Raw genomic sequence first — 14803 nt, 5'->3', positions numbered from 1 at the left:
AAAATTTCCCACTAACATCTCTTTTTCAAAAGGAACAGCTGGAAATATGCACAGCCTATAAACACAGTTAGTGATACTTGTTGCACTATACAGAGGTATTAAGATAAAGCTGTCTGTAGATGGTATGACAGTTATAATCTTTTACTTGTCTTTGCTTAAGCAGAGAAGCCCAAAGAGAACTTGGGAAATTTTAAAACCTAGGGCATTTCAACATCACATTGTGACATTTCACAATGGACCCAAGCTTTTGCATTTCCTAATCTACATTTAATCATAGTACTGAATGGCAGCATGTGTACCCTCTTTTAATTTCTGTCCTACAGAAATCAGATACAGTTTCTCACACCCTCAGATTGTCATTCTCAACTACAAGAAAATTTCTGAAGGACAGAGAAAATCTAAAGTTTCCAGGACAGTGTATCTCACCTTGATATAAATGTGAATTTAAGTTGCATATGAAAGTTAAATATAGAAAAAATATAATATAAACATAATTATTTCATGTTTATATAATGTACATTTACGTTAATAAATTAAATGCAGACTTCCTCAAACTGCCTGGAGGATAGGGTTCTATCTCTCTAGTTAAGTACTATGAATTCATGGGCTGTCCTCAATCACAGTTCTAGCCACTCCTGTAAATTCAAATTATTAAGCAGAACAAAGGTTTTAGGTGTCCTTCGTGACAAAATACCTTATTATAGACTAAAATACCCTGGTCAGGTCCACAGTGTGAAATTTCACAGCAAGTGAACCCAACCCTATGTGCATTGACATAGTGTAAACCTTCATCTTGACATAATAGTACTTTATTTTACAGGCGAAGCCAAAGGCGGTTTCCACTTCCTCACATCCATAAAACACTGAGCTGTGGTGATTACAGATCCTGATTTTATTTCAGATCCTTACAATGTATCTATAATAATTAAGAGGCTGAAGCCCTGAGAAGTTTACACTGTCTCAGGAAAATTACTGACAAAAAAAATTATTCCTGATAGAGTCACTCAAGGAAATTGTGCACATTATCTATTTTTCATGTTTTTTGATCTGCTAAGAACCTGTCAGTAATCGGGATCAGATATTCATTATCTGTTCCATTGTTGTGTATGCCATACAGGCAGCATTTGTAACATGTAATTTCCTCTAACATTTTAGAGTGAAATAAAAAAAGTGTTGCAAATGGCACAACATGATATAGTGGAAGCACCTGTATGTCTCTGCAGGCAGCCTGTCTATCATTTTGTTGAATCCACATTACCACAGGGCTCACTGTGGTTTCACGTTTGGTTTTGTTCTCTCACTGTGTTTTCCCCAGCAATCCATACACCTCATCTAACATTATCACAAAGTTTAAAACTCCCCAGAAGATTTACCTGTTTTTAACACTAAGCACATTTAAATGAATATTTTTAGTTTTCTTTGACATTTTCCTGTCTATTCTTAGCATTCTTCTGGATTACATGTATATTGGCTCTCTTGTTGGGTAATGTGTTTTTATTATCTGTGATTGTGAAATATGACAGAAATTATGCTTCTCTACGGTTATACCTGATGAAGTATAAATAGCATGTGTCCAACTACAAATAGAGATATTCAAGGGTAAAAGGCAATTGCCTGACTATAAGGATCTGCAGCTGCAATACCAGAGAACAATTCAGAAAGATAAGTGAAAACTTACATTGGCTTTCCTTTCTACTCCTAATCAATTATTTCCAGGCATTACTATTCTCTTTATAATGACTGGGTCTGATGAGAAAAAGCATTAGACATCACCCCTGGTTATTGCTAAGACCATAACCTCTGCAGGGTTGTGCCTTCCAGAAACTGCCTCCCAGATACCTCCGTAACAGTCACATCTGTGAGCAAACCCTACAGATCAAAACATCAGACTTGCAGTACCCAATTTGTTCTCCTCTAATTTAAAGCCCCTACAGCAAGGATGGATAGAAATACTGGGGGGGGAGAGGGGGTGTACGTGTGTGTGAAAGGCAGGAAGAAGAGTCTGCGACCTACCATGCACTGACTGTAATGATTTTTGAAATGTTTTTGAGCATAAATTAATTTCCTTCCTTCTAAAGCACAGTGGTATGGCTATACAGGTTGTCTACTGGGCAGCAACTAGTAAGAGAATTATTATTGTTTAGACAGTGATAATGTAGCCTGTTTGCTACACGTAAACAGTCAGGTACTGTAAAAACAAATGCATCCAGAGCTTGTTAGGGAAATGATAGTAAACTTGAGCAAAATCAATAGAGAAAGTAATCTATCTTCTCAGCAAGGTTCTTAAAATGAAGTGCTCTAACGTCTCCATGTCTGTAAGTAAAATTATTTTTAAAATAGCTCAGATAGATCAATATTCAAATGTTAATAGAAATTAAGTAATGAAACATATACAGGTGTTTTGCAAGAATTATTGGAAGAGATGAGAAAGTCAAAAAATCTGAAAGGTTTCTATTCACTATCTATCTTTTCCCATAGATGAAAGATTGATTAAAGCAACTACAATCCCCACGCATGTGATTACTTCAGAGATTGAAATATGACATCATCTAAGCATTAGGAAATGTGCTAAATACTTAGCTAATTAGAGAGGGTGCGAAGTTTCTTGTAAAGAACAGAATACTTTGAGAGTTATGAGGACGAATGTCCAAATCAGGACCTAAATGCTATACACTGACGCTGTATAAACTCTTTTTCTGATGGTCCTGAATTAATACAGCCAAGTTCTAACAAGGTCTTGTAATTCAGGTATGTATAACAAGACAGTTTCAAGATAAGAACCGTCTCATGTCTACGTAGATCTGAACTGGTAGGAACGGTTGCATGGCTCCTATTGATCATGAAGGCATTAGCAGTCAGCTTGATGAAGCAGCAGATATTTCCATATGGGTGTGCTACACCACAGTGCCCTGTTATCATCATACATAACAGAGAAGCAAATTGCTGAGGGCCCATGGACTGATGGGTGCCATACAAGTATGACAGATTGCTTGCATATAGTCATGTAATTAAATCCTTGGCCATACAAGCAATGATGGGAGATATTTCAACATCTGCAAAGAACAGCAAAGGAGCAAAGAATAGCAAAGGAATGGTTATAAAAGAAAGTGTCCAGTAGAAAAAAATATCCTTATATTTGTTAGACTCAACATCAACAAAATATAAGTTGCATGCTTCAGATTGATTATTTTAAGAAATGTTTTTTAGCAATTTTATTTAAAAGTAGACCCTTTCAGATAAAAAGTTTTCATAAAGCTGGAATAGCATAGTAATAGAGTATATAAAATTAAAATATAATTAAATACCTATCATAGAGGAACAGATTATTTTAAATAGAGAAAGGACAATTAAGGTCAGAAGCACAATCACTGCCAGCATAATTCTGAAATTTCAGGGTAAGGTGGGAGTGTAGCAACAAAATGTTGCATTTCAACTGAAAGAACAGGAAAGTACATGAAGACCTTCCTTTAAAATCACCTGGGGAAAAAATCTGGGAAAAGGCATTTAAAAAATACATGCATTTTTAAAGTTTTAGACAAAGCTCTCCCTTGGCCCATCAGTAAGTCAGTTAGTCAGTAAAGCCATGATCAATCATTTGCAGCAGGTTCTTTCAGTTTCCTTGTTTGCACAGAATCTGTTACAGTACAGTAAGGAGATGAGGAATCAATAAATGGCAAATCCTTCGAGTCATGCCTGAAAATCAGTATCGTCCTCTAAATAAATAAATAAATAAATAAATAAATAAATAAATGAATAAATAAATAAATAGACGAGCAGCCCCAAACTTTTTTAAAGCAGAATAACTTGATATGCATGTACATGACTGCTTAATCAGTCTGCTCAAGATTTATAGGTTGACCATGAAATTGTGTATAAAGAGAAGACAAATAATGTCATCCAATTATTAATAAAACAATCATTTTAAATAAATCATGGGTAGCTGAATACCCATAATTATTGATATCACAAATGGCTTTGAATATTATAATTTACAGTTGCAAACAAAGAACTGCACAAGAAAGCTGGTTTGTAAAGATCACCTGAATTACACACCTGTGTCTGAATAATGTAAAAATTTGAGGTGAGTTGATAGCAAGGTATTTGCAGTACTTCACAATTTCACTAAATATAAAATCTTTTCATAAGAAAAAGATAAGAGGTAACTTATTCCAAACCTTATCTTCCTGCAGACTAATCTCCTTTGGTAGATAAGACTATTAGCATTGTATAAATTGATCAGGCACTAAATTCATCAGAAAATATAAATACATAGATCATACACAATCAGCTATGCTGCAAACGCAAGTTTCATGGCTATACAACTGTATTCCATAAAGAGGTTTAGTAGCTTGTCCAGCCAAAAAGGGATTAAATGGATTTAACATGACAATTGCAGCTATAGAAACTAAGTTGTTATTCTAATTTCTTGCATTAAAAATAAGATTCCAGAAAGAAAAAAAGTTACTGTAAGAGAAGTGGAGGCAGTTTATGAGGGAAGAATGTTGAGATATTATGCAAGATTTGTAGGCATTGGAGATAAGATAAATAAATAATAAGTTCAAGACAAAACGTTGAATTCAACTGGATATATTTACTGATGCCATTTGAGACTTTCTGTAACAAAAAACAAAGCTACCACCACGGTGCAACAGTTATTTCCTCTTTTTAGAGTAAAATCCCTTGTGGATTTAGCATCATGTCCTTGGTTTCCTAATTCTGAACATTAACTGACTTAATCCACCACAAAAATAAATAAATAAATAAATAAATAAATAAATAAATAAATAAATAAATAAATGCATATTTCTGTAAATAAAAACAATTTATACATTTCATTCTTCAAACTGCTTCAGAGTTTCCTGTTTGTTCTCAGGAAAAAGCAATTTATCTCTCAAGATATGAGATTTTTCACTAACACGAGCTTCCAGTGACAGCTTCAACTGACCTGGAAACTCATAACTTAAAACATTTTCTAGCTCATTCCTGAGGAGTGTTCTAAAGAATAAGGATATGGGATTAATTTTATATCCCCTTAAGAACGAATTTTCTGTTTCCCACATAATACATTAAAGTATGATGTTGCCCTAATTACAGCCTTTATTTAAGTTACAACTAGCCATCAAAGAACAAGTAATTCACCTCCAAAACATGTTGCAAACAGGATAAAATATCATTAAACATGCCTTGCTTGATAATTACTATTCATTCAGATTAAAGAGCAGTTGCATTGTCATTTAAATATGTACTGAAAGGCAAGATAGCTTCATTACTAGCATATCCCATTCTGAAATAATCTGATTTTTAAATGTCACATAATTCGTGCTATTCATATATTTTTTATCATAAGTTACTAACTGTAGTACCATATTAAAGACTCCAAATACTAAACTAAGGCCAATATTACCTATAGATTTCATTGTTGTAATTAGCACGGGCTATTTCCTACCTTTATAGATTGATCACTCCAACAAGAAATGAGTTTCAGCAGTGAAGCATTCCCAAAATCAGAGGAACGGCGTCTACTTTTATCTGAAAAATATTTGTAATTTTTAAAGTGACAGAATATACAGAAGTTCACAAAGATAATAAACATTTTTAATTTTTCATTTCAGCAACATAATAACTCTGCAAAAATATTTTTCAGAACACATTTTAATCTCATGACATAAGCATAAAGCATACATACATTTAATCCTGTCCAATGCCATATTGGTCCATATTTTTGACAGTGGTATGCTTATTTGCAAAGATATTACTTCCATCGTGACTTTTTAGAGTTATTACCTATGCTATGTATAATCTAATGGTTATTTTAGAGGAGATCTATGCAAGCATGCAAATTTATGTGAACCTAAGAATGTATGTTTTGTGCCTAGCAAGTCTTTGAGCATTTCGAAGATCATTTTCTGTACTTACACCAAGATCTTTCAAACAAGTTAAATTTGAATTTTTTATTATGCTTTACATAGGAAAAGGCTGAGTATGAAAGAATTGAAAACCTTTTTTTAAAATTAGACAAAAATCAACCATCAAAAATCAAAAATCTAGAAGAATCACAGCTACATTACCCACATAAACTACCTAGGTGAAAATATAATTCTCCTCATTTAATCCTTTTAAATGCATGATAATGAGAAAGAGAGAAAGGATCAAATTGAAAAGCATACTTCTGCTTTTGTTGTTCCCACTTCCAGCTTGCAGCAACTTTACATTAATTCTATGAGAAATATATCTACAGATTCTGCAATGAAGTGTGCTCAGAAAAAGAGCTGTTCCAAAGTTTTAAAGTTGTATATACAAAGCAAAAAAAGCAGAGCATTGACATTTTTTGTTATACTGTTATGAGGTAGTGGACCCTATGAACTTGGAGAACAAGCTGATGAAGAAGCTAGAAAAAATTATGTTTTAGTCTGTTCTACATTAAGTGCTCATAACAGGATTCTCTTCCTCAAGATCTACGAAACGATGCAACTTACAGCTTTAAAAAGGATACCTATATTATTAAGTTGTAAGATCAGAAAATCACTTTCATTTGGTTCTACCCTGTCTCAAATTTCTGCAGGTGAATTTGCTTGTCCTACTCTATAGAACTACTAAAAATCTACCACATTTCATTATATTCTTCCACTACTGTTAATACTTTCAGATTTGGAGTAGGTAACTGTTTTTTTGATACGTAAATTCTACAACTTGTATGTTTCTTTGCCAATAAACAGTACTGTCTAAGCAAAAATACATTGAATAACATTTTGTGCAGTTAAAATTCAGCCCAATTTGCTCTTCTGCTGAAGGGCAACAATATTTGTTTGGTGTGAATGTCATAACTGCAAGCATAACTGGAAGGCTGCTAGTTATGAAAACCGATCTATATATTTGTATATGATTTCTATTATTACACATTGACTTTTTAGATGATTTCTAAAGGCACAATTTAAATGACAAGCATTTAAATATCAAGTATTTAGACCGCTTCTTCCTTGTTTAGACTCCAATAGAGAGACGTCATACATTTCGGTATTTTATTACAAGATTCCTTGCTGGGCATAACTCAAGCAAATTAGTTGTATGACCCTTCGAATCCACACATTAATAGTGGAATGCCCATGCAATATAATGTCTCAAGAAAAGGAAAGTGATTTGTTTCTGGCAAATGTAAGCATTAAAATAACACCAAAATTCACAAGCAACCCAAACATACAACACCGCCACCCACCTGCTGAGGTGGTTCTTACTAGCTGATAGAGGAGCTAACTTGTAGCTACTCTGTTTTAAGCACAAAATAATCTTTCAGCAAGCTTTTTAATGAAAAAAGTGTACAGAAAACATAGCATCCTATCCAACATTATCCTCTGTTCTCATCCAATTGGACTGCAGCTTTACGTCCATGTATATAAAAATACATTACAGGATTCTGTTCTAATACAACCTTCTTATTAAGACTTATTACAGCTATAAATATATTCAGAAACTCCACAAATGTAAGGAGAAAGTGGTCATTCCTAAAACATCTGTGTTATCCACAAGTCTCAATGAAAACATTAATTTTTAAATCCAAACAGATGTATGAACAGAGAAAATGGAGCTATAATTTACGTTACCCTAGAAGTTCTAGGTAACAGCAGAAGAGTTCTTGTAATTAACATCTTAGTAATCTCTATTTCTGTGCAATTTATCAATTTACTTTTACATCCCTTAACTTCTTTCATCCTTCTAGCAGGCATTTTTGCTATCATTACACGATATATCATGTAATAATTACAGAAAATAAAAGAGAGAACAAAAGATACAATAAAAGCTGATCTTAGATGGTGTTTTCAAGGCTTGTTTACATACCAGAAGATCAAGTTTTCACTTTAAAAGTTTGTGCTAGTAGTTTAGACAGGACTATATCTTTAATAGTAACACTATTTGTTAGGTTACATATATTATCTAATATCAATATTCCACCTTCTATTCTTTTGGTTTGCTGCATGCTGTAAGAATAAATTTACGGTGGCTTGCAAGCCAAGATTGGTGAATGACTGCCTATGGGACATTAGCATGAAGAGATTGTTTTATTTTGCCTTAAGCCAAAAGTCTAAGGGCATTATTGAACAGTCAAGATAACTCTTGTATTACTAAGGCAACAGTTTGCTTCAAGGGTTGTATACATTGCAGGGTGGGTGTGTAACTGTGTTGAGGGAGATGGGAGAGGGTGAAGATGACCATTTTATTGCATTTCAGTTTTTCACATAGCTAAAAAATATCTTTAGAAACTCAGCCAAAATGTTTTGCCACTACACAAAGTGTTTCCTCGAGTAAAGTACTGCTTATCAGTCTTCATGCTTTTGTATGTAAAAATGATATTCACAAAAGAAAATAATAAATGACTACATTACATTCATAAACAATGTCCTTGAAACTAAAGAATATATTCTTTTTTTTTTTTCATTATTGAAGTTAAGCAATGTATTTTAGCAATTACTTACTTCGTGGTAACTCTCCATAAAAACTGGGAAATGATATGGCTGCTTCCACATCTTGCCATTTGCTATGTACAAATTCTGGTTGCTGCAGGCTGAAAGAATATGAAACTTGAATGAAATCTGAACATACAGAAATTTTATGTTTGATTAAAGGTGAATATTCATAGAATCACAAAATGTTTTGGATTGGAAGGGACCTCAAGGATCAGCAAGTTCCAACCCTCTGCCACAGGCAGGGTTGCAAACCACTAGATGAAGAACTAGATTGGATTGCCCAGGGCCCCATCCCACCTGGCCTTGAACATCTCCAGGCACTGGGTATCCACAAACTCTCTGGGCAACTTTTTCTAGCACTTTACCATGCCCTCTGTGAATAACAAACTTCCCTTAACATCTAATCTAAATCATCTTACTATCAATTACACTTATGTATGAAATAATTTCTCTTCAAGAATAACTTGCATGCTTTCACCCTCAAATTGTAATTGAAACAGTCACATGTACATAAGTCCAAGAATCATTTTAAACTTTTCTAATACTTTTCTATATGACTCTGATGTTGTGCCATTTAAAAATATTTCATCTTTAAAAATCACTGCAACCAACAAGTTGTAATGTTATAAAGACTTCATAATACTAAACTCTGAAAAATATCAGCTTGAGCACTATGTTATTGGTACAGATCTCAAAATGCAGCAGATCAAAATCAAAATTCTTTTTTATATCCCACTTTTATAATATCATCATATTATGTCTTATCATTTTACTGCAAGTTCCTTTATTTTCACAAGCGTGATCAAATAGCAAAAAATTGCAGATTCAAAAACATCTTCATGAGTAACAGTTTATAGATTAATCTCCAAGTTTTTCCAGAACCATGCTTTTCATACTTTCTTCTTCTATGGATTAGGAGCAGTTTGGTTTTTTCTATAAACTGTTCAAATCCCATTGGAAAATACTTGCATTTTCATTTGTTTTATAACAGTCTGGTACTAGTTTGATATCATGTTCAAAACATGCAATTCACTGTTCATTATTTTCTCAACCCAATAATTTTTTTCATGCCATCAGGTAACTAATAGATCACAGTTGTACCACATCCTGAAATGTAATGATCAAAGCCATTAACTGAAAACTTATGCCAGTAGTCCAGAGTTTTTCAACCAATTGTTCACTGAGGGTTGCTGAACTGTCAAATTCATGGTTTATGTAGAAATATAGGCGTACACATGCTGACAAAGACAGAATTTCTGCTCAAAATAAGATTATTTTCATCCAAAAATACTCAATAGTGTAAGAACTAACTGCATTTTTACAGTTGCAATTCTCCAAATAAAAGTGCATTTATTTAACAAAAAAGAAAATCCTTCCACTCTCCTGTAGTAGCAAAACCAGATATGACAAAGAATTTTAATTTCTTATTGTAATCCCTGGAGCAAGGCACAGTTGTCTGTTGATAAAACAATTCTCCCTACAGCCCAATGAATATTTCATTGCCATACACAAAGTGATACAGCATTATCAGAAGAAAGTCGGAATCCCAAAATTATTACTAAATCACAAGACCATGGTAGTATTGTAGCAGTAATGTGCCTAGACATCTTCCTACATTGCAAGAACTAAACGTGCTAGTCCATTATTTAACATGAAATTGGGCAGGAATTTGAATATCAGCTACACATATATTAAACAAGTACTTATTCACTAGATAATCTGTACAAATGTTTTAATCCTGCAATGAATTAAAAGGTTTAAAATTTCAGGTTTCTTTTATTTGTACTCATGGGCCAACAGAAAGTAAACTTTCACAGGATGGAAAGTTATATAGCTCTGAAAAAGAAAATACTGAAAAGGCAGAAGAGCCCTATTGAAAGAAAACAAAACAAAACTGCATTTTATCTTCCATCTTAGTAACTGTGCTAGAAAGACTTGTTTTATGTAGTAATAATTAGTAGACTAGGACCCTTGCAACCTGCAAAACACATCTTACTAACTTCTTCAGTAAATGCTGTAGCAAATTGGAATTCAATATTTAGTTTTTCCCTCAAGCATGCAGTAGTTTCAGCTAAATCAACTGCTTGCGCAGGTACGACTACTTACTGTACTTTTAGAATGCAAATTGTACAGTCACAAGTAACACAGCTCAACATTAACAAAGCTCACTTCAATCCTGAGTACAGAGAATAAGGGTAAGTCACACACCAAGATTTAAAGATCAACATAGATTGTGATAATTCACTCAGGCTAAGGCACAAATTATAAAGGGAAAACGTTTAATGAATGCTGAATCTCAAAATCATGGTAAATAAATGGCTCTATTTATGCTATGCTTAGTATTAGGGGATCAAAAAGAGGGAAAGGAAGCTTCACGGGAAAAAGGCTTCTTACCCTAATAAGAGAGGGAGATACCTTTGCATACATGTATCCAGCTTTGAGACTACACAGAATGCACAAATACATTTAAATAGCAATATCAGCAAAACACTACCTTTCAAACTCAGACACAAAGAAAGCATCATGTGAAGGCAGAACATATCTTTCAGTTTTTTAAGCTTACACTAGACTTGGAACTACTTGGCTGTAATCCATCTATCCCACAACAATGGTTAATTTTCCTTTAAACAAAATCTTTTCTTTCTATGACAGAAACATCTTGTTGCTTTCTCCCAGCATGTTTCTTCCCTGTAGTGAGGCATCAGTTGCACGGTACTGTTCAGAAAATGTACAACATTCTTTATGTGTATCATATGTTATCTGTTTACTAAGGAAAAAAGTAATATTAGTTACTGCTCACATAGCTAAAATTTTGAAACCAAGTTTCCTAAAAATAAACACTAATATTAAAAAAAAAAAAGTAACTTCTTCTCAGTTTATTTTTCAGATATGTAAGAGAGAAACTTAAGAGCTCTTACTCAGATGAGGCCATTGGGAAGCAACATCCCAAGTGAGAGCATCACAAAGAGCATCAAACTAAAATTTATCTATAAGACTGTAATAAATAATAAGCTCAACTACGGAGAAATTAGACAACCTAAACCAAACCACGTCAAAATCCAAAATAAAGTATTTTGCACATTAAGTAAAATTCCTAACTTTTTTAAACTGTAGACTCTGGTAAGTTTTCCTCATATCATACAAAGAAATTACCTATTCCTGTGATAAGCACTAGCTGTTTTTTCTTTATTTTTCCTGGAGAAGGCTTACAAATATATTTTACTGTTTTCACAAAATAAATTGTGAATATTTTTCTATTCAGCTTTAATAACTTTACAGCAGGCATGTTCAAAATCCAAAATTTATGTCTGGTAAACGTTCAGATCTTAAATGTTTCTGTATTTGTACATATTTATACATACCTGCCAGAGTACTATATGACACAATGCAAACAAAAAATTTCGCTTGTATGAAAAGAAATTGAAGTCCAGGCTAGAATCTTGGAAACATCATTTTGTATAAGATCTTGCATTAAGCTCAGATCAGCAGGCAATGTAATAAGCAAAAGTAACTGAGAAATGCATGTTTGACTTGTAGGATCTCACATATCTCCTGAGGCACCTTGAATGCCTAGAGCTTTGTGGAAGAAGCACAGTCCTTTGCAGCACAAGGATCAATATTTTTTGTTCTTCCTCCTGCCTCTAGGCTATAGCATCAACAACAGTGAAGTTAATTGTCCCGAAAATACTAAATACAGACCAACATAGGTTCGCTGAATGACAACAGTCTGTGGACAGACAATATCCATTGCCTGATTAGTATGCTCTATTTGGCTGTGTCAAATAATGTTGAGCATGCTATTTTTTTTTCCCTTAATGCTGAAAAAAAGCATTTAGTCAATAAATTTGTTTTGAGTAAGAAATACTATTTGGGACAGATCTTACAACGTAAAGGTGTTACTTCAGATAGGATAACTAGGACAGATTGTTTCTGGCTCACATTTTGTTTATCTATGAAGACTGGGTAAATGTATTGTTTACAGGAAGTGAAAGTGGAATTTAACACAGCACAAATGTGTTAATGCATGTCTCCAAATATGTCTTAAGAGACCTCATTATTCTCCGTAAACTCTGAGTAAAAGAATTCTCTCAGAAAAGACAGGGTGTGAAGTTGGATAGGTCTAATTCTTGTTCAGCTGAAACAAGTTTACTTATCAGCTAACTAGAAAAATAAATATTTAAATTTCTTGTAACTTCCTATCACTTAAAGAACATTCTATAAAACAAAGTTCGAGAAGAAGAATGCAAGAAAACACATATAAGATCTTCTTACCTTTGAATTTCATTTGTATCTGCTGAAGGCATATTAAAAACTCTGTTTATTAAAACTATTCTGCTTAATAAGAATAAAATTATTTCGGATTCCTTTGTTCCATAAACATTATTCACTGTTCCATCTTTTTCACCATTGTATCCTTCAGTTGCAGTAAGGTACTTGTTTGATAAATCAAGCACTCTTTTTGAAAACAAGTTGCTTAAAGTGTGTCCTTCCAGCACACTACAGTCAGTACACTTCCATCCTGGCAACATCAATGAGAGGTGGCTTTCACTTGACACAAGTCCAAAAGAAACTGGACACTGCAGCCTTAAGATATTTGATTGTCCAACGCAAAGATTATCTATCTCTTTATCTACACCCCAGGGTAAGAGACATGACAAAAGCAGTTTAGCTGTATCTGTGGTGATGTTCACATCAATGTTTCCTGATGGCTGCATTCTAGTCTTTCTTGAACTCTTCATCTTTTTCTGTCTTTTTATGCCACCATTTTCTTCCAATGGCCTAATTGTATTAGAATCCCTGCTGACCTGGTTTGCACAAGCAGTATCTACTTGACCATCCACTGTCAACGTGAAGCCAGCAGTTTTATTTCTTTTTAATGTCAGTGCTCTTTTCTCAGTAGTACTTTTGGCTCTTTCTGTTGCATCACAGTTGTGGAATGAATTTGATGACTTTAATCCAGAGGGCTGAGATGACAGCAGATGTTCCACAAGTTTTCCCGGGTCAAATAAGAGAACGTGAAAGTTGGCATTGTTCCATTTTGTCTTAATCGGTAAAACAGTAAAGGGCTGTTGAATAAGGCTGTTATCCATTACCTGAAAGAAAAATATTCAGAATTCAAATAAATCTATAGCATTTTGTGATTTTGTAGATATATGAATAGAATTGCATAAGGAATAGGCCAAATCCATTGAATCTTCCATTAAGTTCAATTTAAATACATTTAGTCACTTGTTACTTCAAAACAAGGTTTTCCTTTTAAATAGTTTATGCAAAGTGGCACACTTTTATATATTGTAATCAAGACTCTCTAACATCTTTGAAACTTAGAATAGTCCCATACATTTTTGCTCATATTTGTTTGAGACACTTCAGATAAGTTTGTAGAGAAGCAGCTACTTCAGATCACAGGAATCAATCACTCTGACTTGCTATGCCAAGGAGCACGTTCTGAATGTATTAAGAGTATCACCAAGTATTAGTCAAATTATGAGACAGTGGCAAAACTGATATCAAAATCCTGATTTATTTGTTAAAGAAGAACCTTCTATCTTCAGGGAAACAGCAGACATGAGTACAAACTTCATTTTGATTCTTTTACATTTTTCTTTGTGCACTTACACCTTGTGTGGTTTTATTGTCCTGCACAAGGCTACGATCTCATTACTGTGCTCATAACAGGTACTTCATCTTTATAAGCAAGCATGTATAAGCAGAAACATAACAGAGAAGCAAATTTTCAGCCCAGTGAAGCTGTCACAGAGAGGCAAAGCAGTAGTGTCAGATTCCACATCAGAGGAAAATAGAATTTTTTAGAGCACTACATTACTTTTGTGATATTCAGAAATACTCTACTTGTGTTTCTGCTATACATATGAGCTAAATCTTAAAATAAACCATCAGATACTAGTTTAAAAAAAAAAAAAAACCTAACAAAAATTGACAGCTGAATTTAGTTCGAAAAAGATGTTAACCAGTACTGCATACAAAAGTACTCTTTACAAACCCCTTTTACATTACAAACAACTTTTCTAGTATTAACTGCTCCTTAATTATTATCAAAAAAAAAAAAAAGAAAACAAATAGAAAAACACAAGGAAGTAAAACTTTTGATCCTATTTACTTGACAAGCTATTTGACCATTTAGTTTTGTGTAATAAATGATCTGATGTTCTGTTAATTAGTCAGCAATATTAACAACAGATGAAAATGCACTCTAAATACAAAATATCATGCCTCCCTGTGAAGATCTTTTGATAAACAAGGGGTCATAGCAGCCCATTCATACTTTTTTCCTATCGCTTCCCATTAAAAAACTAATAACTAAATTACATATATATGTGCAT

The 14803-nt window shown here is 33.5% G+C and overlaps 1 protein-coding gene across 1 annotated transcript in view; it reads right to left on the bottom strand.

Annotated features, from left to right (window-relative positions):
• Positions 1 to 14803, bottom strand: part of WDR72 (WD repeat domain 72) — a 94492-nt gene that overhangs the window by 38980 nt on the left and 40709 nt on the right. The window contains exons 14-16 of the mRNA XM_065734307.1: positions 12732 to 13552; positions 8469 to 8557; positions 5447 to 5529 (exon numbers count right to left, since the gene is read on the bottom strand). Coding sequence (XP_065590379.1) covers positions 5447 to 5529; positions 8469 to 8557; positions 12732 to 13552 — 993 coding nt within the window. The remainder of the gene's footprint in view (positions 1 to 5446; positions 5530 to 8468; positions 8558 to 12731; positions 13553 to 14803) is intronic.

The sequence above is a fragment of the Cyrtonyx montezumae genome, unplaced genomic scaffold (assembly GCF_038088225.1).
Source record: "Cyrtonyx montezumae isolate F1298 unplaced genomic scaffold, pur_monq_1.0 scaffold_17, whole genome shotgun sequence".
Lineage (NCBI taxonomy): Eukaryota > Metazoa > Chordata > Aves > Galliformes > Odontophoridae > Cyrtonyx > Cyrtonyx montezumae.
This window is presented reverse-complemented; position numbering and strand designations above follow the sequence as displayed.